Raw genomic sequence first — 14,482 nt, 5'->3', positions numbered from 1 at the left:
GTTATAGGATTATACATGATTTAGTTAAAATATTATTATTATTATTATTATTATTATTATTATTATTATTATTATTATAGCCACTTAGTGGCCAGGGTTTTGGGATAATGAAACCACTTAAGAAAAAAAAAGTTTTGTGAAAAGCATTTTAAAAACTTAATTTCCAATTTAGAAGTACTAAATCAGAAAATGTATGAAGTAAAGTGTGCAGCCTTTTGCATAGAAATGTTAGTGAATATCACAAAGTCAAATTTTGTAAAAAGTGAGATTTTCCATGTCTTTTTTTATTATAAAACAGGTGCAGGTGCTACAGTATATATATATATATATATATATATATATATATATATATATATATATATGTATGTGTGTGTGAAAGTATCAAATAACTCAATCCATAAAGAAATGCACACAGCCCATATATGTGCAGATGTCATATATTAGGCCTAAATATAGGTAGAAAGGTCCGCCATAGTGCTGTGACACTGTGTTGACACTAAAAGTGACAACGCAACAGGCTACAAGTCATTTTCAATTGAAGCCTGTGACACAAAGCTACAAACTGACACACACTTGTCACTTTGTGACTGTGCTGTCTTTCAGCACTCCAAAGATGCTCAACCAATCATGTTTTGTAAAGGTACACTGTGGTACTGTGTTATGTAGAAAAGTTAACTGACGCTATGCTAGCTTTTTGTGTATTGGGCGGAAAAATATGAAACAATACAAGCGCATTTTATACCTTTTGACACTCGTAGTGTGAATTTAGCATTACAGCCATGCCCCAGCTGCAATGATGGTGCGAGAGTGCAGATGCAGGAGACCCGGAAACACTGATCAATCAGAGCAGACTGGGCTTTTTCAGGATGGGGGTTTAAAGCGACAGGCACTTCAACGGAGCGTTTCAGAGAGATAATGTTATTTTTTTTTTACTGAAGCATGTAAACATATTCTAATAGAAACCCAGAATACTTAGAATAAGTACGAACCATAGTCTGTATGAACCTGCGATGAGATATATAAATCCCTGTAAATCTTTAATTTAAAAGCAAAAAGCTTAACTACCAACTACTAAACTACTAAAGCTACTTGTCAACTGTGAAATGTAAATTTGTGTATAGTCTCATAAATAAATTTGCAACAAACAAAAACAACGCAAAATCTACATAAACTGCAATAGCAACATGAAGCTGATTTTGCAGACTGTCAGTAGGGAGGTCCTAATCTAGCATAGCGCTAGCAGCTGGGAGCATTTTATCACGTGATGCGAGAGATGTTAGAGAGCAGCCATCATCATTCTATCTAATTCATGTCCAGCCTGAAATGGTAAAAGGTAAGACGACAAGGAAACGGAAAACTAGATGGAGTAGGGGAAGACTCTGAACCCTCTCGAATTTGCGTGCCATCCTCTCCTGGTCTCATCTTCTCGGTTGTTTCCCAACTCAACAAGGTCTGTTTGCTGTGTGCTTTTTCAACCGTTTCTCCCCGTTTACTGCTCATATGGTGTCTGCTGAAGCTTTTGTTTCTCTTTACGTCACATTTACATACTTGATATCGAAAACAAAGGGTTGTCACTTCCCAGTTTATACAGTCCAGATTAAAAGGAGTAACGAGTTGTTTTGTCTTCGCTTATTAGCGTTAGCTTTGTTTGGTTGCTGTTTATGCTAACATTGTTGGTGCTGCTTGTTGTGTAACTAACATTTCGAACGCGGTCGAGCTTCAAGTAAATAAAAACAACGTTTCAAGTCTTGTTAGCTTGATTTATGCATTGCTCCTCTCTTGAGCTCGCGCGTGGAAGTTCCTTGAGCCAGGAGCACACAGCTACCTGGCCCAAGAGAGCTTACTTGAAGAATAGGCTGCATTCACATTAGCTAGCTTGGCAAGCTACTATGGGTTAACTTCTCCAGAAGGCCTACATAACTCAGTTGGCAGTGTATGAGGTATACTTACCTTAAACTAAGACAATACATTGTACTTTCATTAAGGTCAATATACGGTTTTGTTGAAACCGCTTTAGAGAGGTGGTCGTCAGTGGTACTGCTTATTGCTTGCATTATAAAGGGTGTGTTTTCGGATGTATTCCATCATAAGAAAGAAAATACTATTCAACCACAATTTTTTTTTTTTTTTTTACAATGGATGACTTTGTCTTAAGTAAACATTGAACTTTATGCACTCAGCAGGTCAACAAACAAGCTAGGGCTTAAGTTCAGGTGGGACCGGTTTAAATTAGACCTTACAATAGAGACAACTGTTTACTTGGCGCAGCAAATCCAGCAACCCCTTTCCTCCTGCATGTTAATAAGCTCCAAACCAACCCAGGGGCCCAGGAACCCCAACCAGGCCGGCCAGTCCAGGATCCCAGCCCACATATATCCCTCCTCAAGCCATTTGTTATACTACTAATGTGTATGTTTGTTTTGAAGTCCATGGTGAATGTGAGAAGATCTATTTATTGTTCTGTTACTTTTAATTTACTTACTGCATGTTGTGTGCGTTGTAACTAATGTGGCCCTTTTCCCCAGGGAGAGGAATGGTGAACTCCTGGCTCAAAGAGTGTGCAAATTAAAACGTTTCACTCCGCCTGAATGCTGGACAGGCATTGAAAAAGAGATTGTTTACATTTAGATGCTGGCCACCCGCTGCTTGCTTTTTCTTCTCTACTGTTTTCCAATCACTGAACAGACATGACCCATTTAAATGGTTGTTTACTTGCATTAGAAAAAGAGCCAAAAGCCCTTCTCAATGAACTCTTGTCTACAATTCAATTAGAGTGGCCTTCCCAGCAGCACAGTTTTCCACGTTACACAATGCTCTGTATGGCATTGCTGCAACACATGCTGAAATACGAAGACCAAAGAGCAGCAGCAGTTACACCTGCGGCTTCAAAAAGTCCCATTATGTCTGTGGTATTTTGATACTTAATTCAGAGTGTGGGGTAGCTATTGGTTATTGTAATGGAGCCGGTGAAGTAAAACACTACAGGTATTCCTCAGGCTTTTGTTTGTCAACTTTCTGAGTTCCTGAAACTGGTCCCGCAGCACCTGGAACTTGACGAGCGTTATTTTTTTTATTTTTGTAGGCAGTACATTTTTATTACTGCTTTTCCTGTTGCTCTCTGACTAGACAACCATATATCATGTTCACTAGCTTTTGAGAAACAAACACTGTTAATTATACCATAAAACCCAATCCCCTTTTTGTGTTATTATTGGTGGTGTGGGTGATTTTATCTAAAATTCTAGAATTGACTCTGCTTTATCAAGAAAAGCTGGTGAAGAAGTAATACGTAGAATTGTGGACAACTAATCAAATCAGGTTTTAATTTAATTTTTTTCTTCATGTTCCTAAATGAGGTACTTAGCAAATGGAGCACATAACAGCAAGTGTGTTTACCATTTAGAGCTTCAAACACTAAATTAAAATTGTTTTATAAACTGTAGAAGCTGAAGATCTCTAAAGGTGATTATTAATGATATATAGCCTTATCTTATACAATCTTAGTTAGTCATGTGTTCAAAAGACTGTTCACAGCAGCTAACTGTAGCCCTTCAATCAGACATTGTGGCCAGTGTATTCTCTGTAAAATGTCCAATCATTATACATAATCTTTTCAACCATGACTAAGTGGCAGAAACTTGTTGGTCTTGTCTTTCTTGGTTGGCTCGACGTTATAGTGAGCTGGTAGGAAGGTAAAATCAGTTTTTTGGTTTACATCTCAGAACTTGTAGGTCATGGGACATTGCTATCTTTATGTTTAAATGCTAAACCTTGCATGAGAACAATGGGGGGGAAACAACTTTTGAGGCCGCTTAACAGCCCTGCATTTATTATGAGTTGTTGTCCACTGATGATCAGATTAATCTAGTTAAACCATTGAGTAAACACACACACACTAACATTTCCTATAAATGCAGGATGATGTAATTACAGCAGATACCATTTTTGTCGCCATCAAAGGGCATAAGGATGGACTTACAATCTAACTTATGTTTAGCTGACTTGTTTTGTACAGTCTGATGCTAATGTTTCCTGGCCCAAGCTGAAATAATCCTAATTAGTTTAATTAGATAAGGGTCATAATGAACTTTTTTGTCTTATCTGCTTGCATCTCTTCTAATATCTCCAGGAAGGCTTCAAAACGCAACCTGTGTGAGCTTCGCTGTCTGCAGCTAGTGACAAGGGGGAGCAACAAACCTGCTTCTTGGGTTGCAGGAGCAAGGTGGAGGAGAGGGTCTGAGGCTGATTACTCCCCCCCATTAGTACTTGAGGAGGGGGGAGGAAGAGGAGGAGCAAGAGGGAGCTGCTATAACCACCCAGAGCATGGGGCAAAAAGTCCCAGGTGGTATTAAAACCATTGATATGCGGGATCCGGCATTCAGCCCGCTGAAGCTGGAGCTACAGGCCCTGAGTCACACCAAGCCGTCTCGACTGGATCTGCTGCTGGACATGCCACCTGCCAGCGTGGACGTCCAGGTCCAAAACTCATGGAACAACGATGACCGCTCCCTAAACATCTTTGTCAAGGACGACAACAAGCTGGTGTTTCACAGGCACCCTGTGGCGCAGAGCACGGACGCCATCCGGGGCCATGTTGGTTATACAAGGGGACTGCATGTGTGGGAGATCAGCTGGGCTATGCGTCAGAGGGGCACACACGCAGTGGTTGGAGTGGCGACAAGTGACGCCCCGCTGCACTCGGTGGGCTACACAGCTTTGGTAGGAAGCAACGCAGAGTCCTGGGGCTGGGACCTGTGCAGGAGTAAGCTCTACCACGATGGCAAGAATCACCCAGGAAAAACCTATCCGGCCTTCCTCGAGCCAGATGACACCTTCATAATACCAGACTCCCTTTTAGTAGTCTTAGACATGGATGAAGGGACTCTGGGTTATATAGTAGATGGACATTATCTAGGGGTGGCATTCAGAGGACTTAAGGGCAGGAAGCTGTACCCAGTAGTGAGCGCCGTGTGGGGACACTGTGAAATAAGAATCCGGTACATAAATGGACTTGATCGTAAGTACAAACTTTAAATGTTTTTGAAATACTCCGGTTATTTCATTTTCTCATAAGCAAGGGTGTTTTGCCATCCGTGATGTCTTGTGTCCAGCTCTTACGCAACCAGTGGCTGTATTTATTAATGCAATGAAGAAATGTGTGACAGTTAAGTGTTAGTCCTACTGTCTAAGCAGGGCACATTATTGCACAGGGTTACTCTAGAGCTGACCTTTCAGAAGCTTTGCCTCACTAACAATTATGTAAAGCACTGATAGCGTGACGTTATTTGTGTTCTTTCCTGATAGTCCAGATTACATATGAATTAATATTTAACTACATCCCTGAATCACCTTTTCTCATAAGAATTATGTCACTGTGTCCTATTCTTGGTAAGGCATTACCAGAGAACATGTCTCACTGTAACCTGCCCTAGCTTTTGCCAACAACTGTACTTTGCTTTTGTTTTTAAACTGTGCTATGGCCCCTCCGTTATAGACGTTGGTGTTTATTGATTTCATAACATCCAGTAGTCCCTTTTTTAATGTACAAAAAAAGCTGCTTGTTCCCCTCCCCAGACAACTGGTAAATGATTTTGATTTGATAAATTATTCCATGGTTAAAGGGCCATGAGCTTTAAATTGAACAACCACACAGGTGTTTTATAGTAAATGTGGCTGATTGGACCTTTTTTTCATGACTGTGTAGGTGTGATAGAATGAGTGATTGACATCTTCCAGAGTCCACTGTTGGTGTTATAGTGGGACGAATGACACCTTAGTCATTCTTATTGGTAGAGATAATTTGTAAACTTTAAAAGTTCCCATCAAAGTTCCGCCCCACCTTCAACCTGAAACAAGTCTAATCAACGGAATGACTGAAAACAGGGGTGTGGTTGTTCAGAGGCTTTAAATGAGGAAACGTAGGTCCTCATCAACACATGTTGTACTACCCGCATGTCCCAAGTGCTGTTTGCTCATTAGATTTTTATGTTCAGCTCAGATCCCTCAACCTATTTTAGGCCTGTGGAAAAGAAGCAATACAGATGCAGCAGTGATATGCATGAAAGCCAGCTTCAATTTTATGACATTCCTCTTAGTGGATGTGGAGAGGGGAAATCCTTAATCTTATAAATTGATGTTAAAAGCAGTTTGTCTCTCAAAATGTTGTTAATCCTGTGGCTGTTTGGAGTCAGTATGCAGTGTAGGCGCTGCAGCGGAAGATCATGGCTGCGAGTAAATTAGTTTTAAGTCGAGTATTAAAATTTACACTGAATGTCTTGTTTGTTGTGGTCAATTTTACCTGGTGGAAGTCGCTGAGGTAGTTGAGCAACTCCACAGTGGCAAAGCCCCGGGGATAGATGAGAGCCGTCCAGAAAGGCAGAGAGCTCTGGGTGTGGAGGGGCTGTCTTGGTTGACACGCCTCTTCAACATTGTGTGGAGGTCTGGGACGGTGCCTAGGGAGTGGCAGACTGGGGTGGTGGTTCCCCTCTTCAAAAAGGGGGACCAGGGGGTTTGTACGAATTATAGGGGTATCACACTTCTCATCCTCCCTGGTAAAGTCTACTCCGAGGTACTGGAAAGGAGGGTTCGGACAATAGTTGCCCTCAGGTTGAAGAAAAATATGCGAATTCCGTCCTGGTCTTGGAACAACAGATCAGATCTTCACTCTTGCAAGGATCCTGGAGGGAGCCTGGAAGTATGCCCAACCGGTCTGAGTGTGTTTTAGAAGGTGTATGATCGGGTCCCCCGGGAGAAACTGTGGGGAGGTTCTGCGGGAGTATGGGGTGACGGGGTCCTTTCTTAGGGCCATCCAACCTGTAAGACCAAAGGGAGAGCTGGGTGTGGGTTCTCTGCAGTAAGTCGGATTCATTCCAGGTGATGGTTGGCCTTCGCCAGGGCTGTGTTTTGTCACCAATCCTGTTGGTAGTATTTATGGACAGGATATTGAGACGGGGTGGGGAGGGGTTGCCGTTTGATGGGCTGGGGATCTCATGGCTGTCTTTGCGGACTATGTAGTCTTAATGGCATCATCGGCCTGTGACCTTCAGCGCTCACTGGATCGGTTCACAGCCGAGTGTGTCAATTTAGATTATTCAAGATACCCAACCCTAACTGTCAATTATGTTACATTTCCATCAGACAAGCAGTACAAAAAAGATTTTCTTCGACAAATTATCACTAGATTAGCAAAATCCATTAATGGGATACCTTTTGGACAAATTGTAGGCCCTACTAGAGAGAAAACTACCTGAAGTGTTCCGCTACTCTGTAATCCATGTAGGCTACAGTATACACAGACGTGCTGCATTTCATCTGTTTAGTTTGATGTTCTGCCTAGTACACACACTGATCTACTGCAGCACCCTGATGTGTTGGTACCACCGCAGGGGATGTTGGTCCATTTCTTTTCTTCAGAGCGGATTCCACATCAGTGTGAACTTTATTCTTAAATATCCTTCCTCTAAATGGGAGCTGCATGCCATGTTTCTCTTGCAAACTGCGGGCATAAAGTCACTCTTATTGTGTTCTCTCTGGTCATAGAGGATAAAGGTCATAATACTGTTCAACTCATTTTTTATTGTCGCTCACTTGCTGACATTTGACATTTACATGCTTGGCATTTACGCACTCCTGAAATGAGATTTAGCCATTGCTAACACACAGAACCTCACCTCTCTTCCTCTCTTGTTCCCCTCCCCCAGCGGAACCCCTCTCTCTGATGGACCTGTGTCGGCGTTCGGTGAGGGTGGCATTAGGAAGAGACCGGCTGGGTGAAATCCATAGACTGCCACTGCCGGCCTCTCTCAAGAACTACCTGCTCTACCAATGACAGCGCTGACGGTGAAAGCACACTCGGCACGCCTTCGTCTCTTTCTCGCGTTTCTCTGGGATCAGTCTTGGGTTGAACCCGTTTGACAACATTGCTCAAGCCTCCAGTACTGACTCAACCTTTGACAAGTATGCTTCTGTGTCAGTAGCTGGACACCTTTTTTGAGTTTCTTATCTGATTTTTATGACTCTTTGCAATTGTATTCTCTAACTTTATAAAATCAGGAATCACTGAGCACTATGCACATGCTGGTCCAGGCGATGGCCTGACAGTCACCATGTTGGTGTACCTCCTCCAGTTTGCAGGTTAATGTGGGATGTGTGGCCGGTTTCTCTGCTGTGACCCGCAGAATTTGATAATGAATTTATATCTTGTAGCCTTTTAAATTGATCTGTTATTGGTTGTGCTAAAACTAAATTGTGTGATGGAATTTAAACTTTGAGAGTTGGTGCAGAAATACACTGCTAGCCTCTGACCACAAGGTGGCAGCACACAGACATCAACCTGTACATGAGTCTCTCAAATTGAGAATTATAACATGAAATCCTAGTTGCTTTTAGATCTTTTTTTTTTTTTTTTTTTTTTAATGAAATTGCGGTTCACACAACACAGAAGAGATGCTGACCACTCCATAGAGTATTTATTTCAGTGTGGAGGAATGCACCGATAGGCAGCTCCAACCACCACTCGCTGCATTATCAGGTTTCTCTGCGATATGGAAGTTTACCCCAGTGCTTACCATCAAGACATCAGCAGGAATTTTAACGGAAGGATAATGTCACTGTGATTATTTGTAGCATGCATCTGCAGGAAATCTATCTCATTACAATCACGTATTTAAAAAAAAATCTTTTCTGTAACTCCTATTTTTTTTGTGCAGTAGATTTCAACCACATGCTGTTAGGGCCCAAGAGTGCCACATTTTTTAAATTTCTTTTTCTTTTCTTTTTTTAAATCAACCAGTCTCCATCAGCTGATTCACTGGTTTGCACATATTCAGCCAGAGAATGGAAACTAACCAATGACATCCACTTAAGTGGTTCTTTGTAATGAAAACAGCTGCTACTCTTGGGTCTCACTGGCACATAGCTGAGAACCATTGAAGTAGTGTTTATGACATGTAAAGGGGGAAACAAAGGGGTTGATGAAACGGACTATGTTGGTGAATGGCGTTGTTCCTGAATCAGCCAACTTTAGATTTAAGGCACCATAACGACAAGACAATCCACAAAGTGCTGCACAAATGTAATAGAAGATCGGCTTGCCAACGTATTTAATGCCCTATCATAAACCTGTCTGGCTAGTAGTTTTTAATGTGCAGATGTGCTCCTTATTCAGTGCTCAGCTGGAAGTGGACACACTGTACTTATTTCCCTTGCAGCTTTCATTTTATTTGTATTCCATGTTGTAGATTTGTTAAGTATCTATTAAAGTTTATTTCAAAGTGCATTGTACCTGAATCTCCTATTAAATGTCAACAAGCTACAGGTGGTTGATAAATAGTAGTTGTAGTATTTAGGCAATATCATTACATGCTGCAAATGATGGTTTCAATAAATACTATAGAGTAGAATAAACATAGTTAACATTTATGGCAGTTTCTAACTTGTAGTGAATTTACATTAGATTGAGTTGATACACTATTCTAAGCTGGTTGGTACTAACTGAGTTCCATTTAGCTAACCATTTTCAGAGTCCTGAGACTGGCTCACTGGGCCACTAGAATAGAATAAAGCCATCATTAATGTTTACTAGTAAAACATGCTTTTTCTACTGTGACAAGTCAACATGTCTGCCCTGACAAAGGCCTATTATTGCTGGAGTGTGGTGACCTCACTCAGAGGTCTCACCAGCCAGAATATTAAAGCTCTCCGTGTGGATGTGCAGGTTCTTTAACCTCTCAAGGTAAGGTTTTGCTTCTAGGGTGACTTCAAACTGTCAACTGTATTGAAGCTAAGACAAATAATGTCCATACTTTTGAAGTTAAATGTATTTAAATGTACATGAGCCAAGGAATGAGGGAAACCAACATTGATGGGGCATGAAGTGGTTTAAGGTGCATTGGGCCAGGCTTTATTATCTTACTGCTACATCAGTTGCCACCTACTGACAGTTTTGCTGGTACAGAAACTGAGACACTTTGATCCCTGCAATGGTTTATCATTTATATGAGGCTCAGGGTCAACTAAATGTACACACACACACGTCATGTTCAGCAGATGATTTAAATAAACTATGATTTTAAAAGTCACACAAGTGGGATCTAAATAGTAGCTATTACCTAACAAGGCCAGTAGATTTAAAAAAAAAAACGTTAAACGTCTCGATAATATATTTTTTAAGACATAAGAGCTGGAAAGAGAAGTAAAATAAACTGTAGGCTTTATATTTGACCCCTTGGTGGCAGCATGTCCAATTTATAAATAACCATGAAGCCCAGTCAAGAACATCCAGTCTCATTAAGAGCACGCATGAGTGTGACTGACAATCAGTGGTAGAACAAGTATAAAAACTACCAATACGACAATGTAGAAGTATTCCATTACAGTTCCTGCCTTCAAAATCGTTTGTTATCAACAAGATATACTTAAAGTTGAAAAGTAAATGTACTTGTTGCCCTTGAAACTGATGTTACTATTGAAAATGACACCGTGTTAATTTGTATGTGTAAGCAGAATTTTACAGTTGTAGCTGGTAATATGATTAATGAAGCAAAAAAAAGAAGAAAAAACAGTCTGAGTAGATACTTTTGTATTCACTTTTTAGTCTTTGGACTAGATCTTTGATTATTTTGTGAAATACCGCATAATATACCCCATAGGCTGGGGACCATGGGTTTAAGTCAATATATATGTGTCAATCTAAATCTGAAAAGGAACCAGTAACCAGAGCTGTGAAATAAATATAGTGGAATAAAACAAATGTGAAAAAAACATTTAAAATAAAACAAATACTCAATCAAAGTAAGTTAAAAGAAATTGTACTTAAGCATGGTACTTGAGTTTATAGTTTCTTTTAACCACTGCTGGCAATAGTGAAATACATTGGCCAGTGGCCAGTCCATTACAGGAGTTCATGTAGGCAAGACTTATTCAAACGACACTCAAACCTTGTTACGCAATAGGCTTAATAAGCTTTATTGCTCTTGCTTTATCTGCTTTATATGTTAATCACAGAACTAGAGTGTAGACTGTCAACACAGCATGACAAACCGCTTGCTAGATTTCAAATATAGAACTAAACGCAAGAGCAGCTGGTTTTGACACAGTGGTATTGTAGGCCTGCAGCCAGACAAGGTACCAGTAATTTATCCTCCTGTTGATCCAAAGCATATCCTCAGAGAAGAGTAGGAGTTACTACCAGTTTTTATTACACACAGCGCATTGGTGGACAGTGGACACACCACATACCATCACGTGTCCATTATGTCACAGTTAACAGGCATTGAGTCATATTATTATCTCCAGTTAAAATTAAGGTCTTTGTTGTTGTTTTTCTGTGATCTTCCTGCTGAAAAGATGGGGTTGTCTGGATTGTCTTTATCTGGATCTCCCTTTGTCCCTTTCTTATGGAACCGCCTAATCAAAGATAGATAAATAGGCCTAGTTCCATTTTTGCTGGATATTTCATCAGAATGTTCAGACATCAAAAACATGTTTGCGCCTACACCCCTGTCTAACCAGACCTTGATTGAGAAACCTGAAAAGTTAATTTACCTAATGTAATAATCATGGCACATTCTTTTTTTATTTGAGTCATATCTAGGTTGCAAGTGAAGTGTGAGTCATTTATTGTGTTTGGTTTAGAATATTGTTGCAAATCATGCTGAAGGCTGAACAGTTTATTTGATACTGAAACATGTGAAGGTCAGAAGGTATTCGGAAGTTCGAATGTTTCGCTTTTATTTTTAAGCCTTGTTGCTGGTTATTATCATGCAACAACTTAAAAAAGACCAATCGCACCCCGTTTGCGCTGTGGCGAGCACATGTTTCTACGTCACAGACAACACCCCCGTCCGGCCCACTGACGTAAATCGTGAGCAATCACGTAGCTCCCTGCTTACTGGAATCGCTCTGTTCCTACTCCTTGATACAAACGCGAATTCAACAATTTGCTTAACACAAGTATGGTGGCTGTTTGAAAAAGAAAAGAATGGCACAGAAAGACACTCTGCTAAATCTCTTCGCCGGGGGGTAAGTTGAGCCACATTAATGCTAATGCTTCTACCAGAGTAAAGTTATTAATACCTCAAAGATTCACTGATGCAACACGAAGAGGCAACGCGACATTGGGTTACATTTTTTTGCTACATAAGTTCTTTTGAAAATCCTGTACAAAACCAGGTGGAATAAACAGATTTTTATAACGCATTTTCAGCAGCTGTAAGCCAACATGCTAACCGGTGGTATAGAAATACAAGCTAGCTCGTCTTAGCATAGCACAATCCACCGAATGTAACATGTTTCTTTCACTATGTCCTTCACTATCTCGCTCACTTAATACTAATTTTGAAATCACAACTTATAAATAAAGACCAACGTTTGTGTTAGCTTTTTTTACATTTAGCTCCAGCTAATCAGCTAACAACGTTGCTGTGGACAATGAGCCACCCGGCAACATTTTTTATTTTTTTATCAGCCGGCGTTAGCTAGCTACATCTGTGCGGAAGTTCGCAAGGTTAGCTAGCTACCGTAAGATAGCAGGATTTCGCTGACATATTTGTTGGTCTGGAAGGTCGAATTCGTACTCCGAGTTATGTTAATGTTGACGCTTTAATGTGTAACGTTAACCATTTTTGAAATTCAAGACTGCGAGTTAGTGGTTAGCCAAGTGCCCCGTCGCAGTTATGGCTGGTCGTGGCGCAGTCATGAGAGTAGTAGGGCATTTAGCTAGCTATGTCCTATGGTATTACATAACGTGAACCTGTAACGCAGTGTACCAACAGCTCCATGCTAGCTATCACCACTTGGCCGAAAATGTCTTTTAAAAAATCCGAATAATGACATTTGTCCTGTGATACAACAACGACTTTGATGTCTTCCTGTTGTTGTAAAGGTCACATTTAAACATTAGCTTGTTAAAATGACGCCATTTTACACTTGAAACGTTATTATGAGTCTTTCCATTATTATTTAACTAAAACTATGATTTTTAAATGTTTAACTAGTCAAATGTACAAGGACGCTGACCACTTTGTTTGGCTGAATCACATAAAAGTCAGTCTCAAACATACAGTAAGTCGAACGCAGACGAAAATTGTGTATGTTTACCATTCAATTCGACAATTACTCAGTAAACCAGTCGAACCAGTAGGACAACATTTGGTAGATTTCCAAACAACACCAATACTTAATGCACACAGTATCATTTTGTAGTTTAGACTTGTAGTTTTTAGAGGGGCCACACTCTTTCACCTGCTCCCCTAGATTTCTTATCTTTGTGGTCAGAGGTCATGGCTAACTCCACGACACATTATTTCAACATGGTTACATAATGTGTTTTTGTTTGTTAAATTAGGCTATGCAATGTGGAACATGATATAGGACTTGTAATTTTATTTCTCTGTAATGAAATGTTAAAACACTCAATTAGGGATTACTAGTGATCAGTGAATGGATTTTAGGTCAAGTGTTACTTTTGGAGAGATGTTTGACTCTGTCCTTCTTAGACACAAACAGTACAGAGGCGTAGGCTCTTTTTTTTTAGACTGAGCTTGTCACTAACAAGGTGACATAGAACAGTAGTAACTTTGATATATGATGCACCAATGTAAGTACTTTACATTATCCAAAACAGTCTTTTGTTGGGCAAATAATGCTGTCCAAGTGTAGTGTCTGAGCTGTAAAACCCAGTGCACCAGATGTGCACTTAAGTATTTCCACTGCTGAGCCAGAGTAAGGTCTTTAACCATAATTGTTTATTACACTTGGCCTGTAGCTTCTCAGCTGTGTTATGTTGGAAAAACACTGAAAGTAACCTTGCATATAATAGAACCACTTTACATACATGTTACAAATATATATTGTATTAGTATATTGACTATTTTGTTAGTAAGATTTGAAACAAATTCCAAGTCCCATATCCTTTTGTTTGTGTGATCAATTTGCAGATGTAGTGGTACGGTGGGTGCCATAGTCACATGCCCCCTGGAGGTGTTGAAGACACGGTTGCAGTCCTCTGGTCTCGCCCTCCGACCCATCTTCCAGGTCCAGCTGGGTACCCTAAACGGCACCGGGGTTATCCGACCAGGGACTGTTACACCGGGTCTGCTGCAGGTCCTACGGTAAAGGCCTTTTTTCAGTAATAGCTGGCGCGGGCAAATGTGACATGAGAGTGCCATAACTGTTTATACTAGCGTGGTGGTTGTGACACTAGTGGTAGTCTTCTCCTGAACAGAGGTGGCCCTAATGAGGAAAGGCTACCGACTTTGCTATTTCAACAGATTAGAAGAAGAAAAAAGGTAAACAACGGCAGAACTGGCAGCAGCGTTGCCGTCAATTGATTTCATTCAATGACCTACTTTGTCGGATCGAGCCTTTCATTCACCATAAAATAACTTATTTTAACACAAGTTTACAAGAGAGACTTGCAGTCACTCAGAGTCCTGGCACCCAGTTACTGTCAAGCTTGTTCAGGCTTCCTGTTTTCGCTCTG

At 40.5% G+C, this 14,482-nt stretch overlaps 2 protein-coding genes and 1 long non-coding RNA gene across 5 annotated transcripts in view; all 3 read left to right on the top strand.

Moving 5' to 3' along the window:
* Positions 1 to 308: 308 nt before the first annotated feature.
* LOC117947101 overlaps positions 309 to 14,482 on the top strand; it is a 20,538-nt gene continuing 6,364 nt past the window's right edge. Inside the window, exon 1 of the long non-coding RNA XR_004657153.1 lies at positions 309 to 362. This is a non-coding gene — a long non-coding RNA (uncharacterized LOC117947101). The remainder of the gene's footprint in view (positions 363 to 14,482) is intronic.
* Positions 1,205 to 9,275, top strand: spsb1 (splA/ryanodine receptor domain and SOCS box containing 1). 3 transcript variants are annotated; one of them, XM_034875699.1, is made up of 3 exons: positions 1,205 to 1,450; positions 4,130 to 5,017; positions 7,701 to 9,275. In XM_034875699.1, exons 2-3 carry the CDS (start codon positions 4,324 to 4,326, stop codon positions 7,826 to 7,828), a joined length of 822 nt encoding a protein of 273 aa, XP_034731590.1. In that variant the 5' UTR covers positions 1,205 to 1,450; positions 4,130 to 4,323; the 3' UTR covers positions 7,829 to 9,275. The 3 variants fall into 3 exon arrangements, with proteins under 3 accessions (XP_034731590.1, XP_034731589.1, XP_034731591.1); XM_034875698.1 differs by having other exon boundaries at positions 1,207 to 1,333; XM_034875700.1 differs by lacking the exon at positions 1,205 to 1,450 and adding an exon at positions 2,132 to 2,409.
* The window catches only part of slc25a33 (solute carrier family 25 member 33), a 9,045-nt gene continuing 6,339 nt past the window's right edge, over positions 11,777 to 14,482 (top strand). Inside the window, exons 1-2 of the mRNA XM_034875696.1 lie at positions 11,777 to 12,021; positions 13,938 to 14,111. Coding sequence (XP_034731587.1) covers positions 11,981 to 12,021; positions 13,938 to 14,111 — 215 coding nt within the window. The 5' untranslated portion in view covers positions 11,777 to 11,980. The remainder of the gene's footprint in view (positions 12,022 to 13,937; positions 14,112 to 14,482) is intronic.

This window comes from Etheostoma cragini, chromosome 7, assembly GCF_013103735.1.
Source record: "Etheostoma cragini isolate CJK2018 chromosome 7, CSU_Ecrag_1.0, whole genome shotgun sequence".
NCBI lineage: Eukaryota > Metazoa > Chordata > Actinopteri > Perciformes > Percidae > Etheostoma > Etheostoma cragini.
This window is presented reverse-complemented; position numbering and strand designations above follow the sequence as displayed.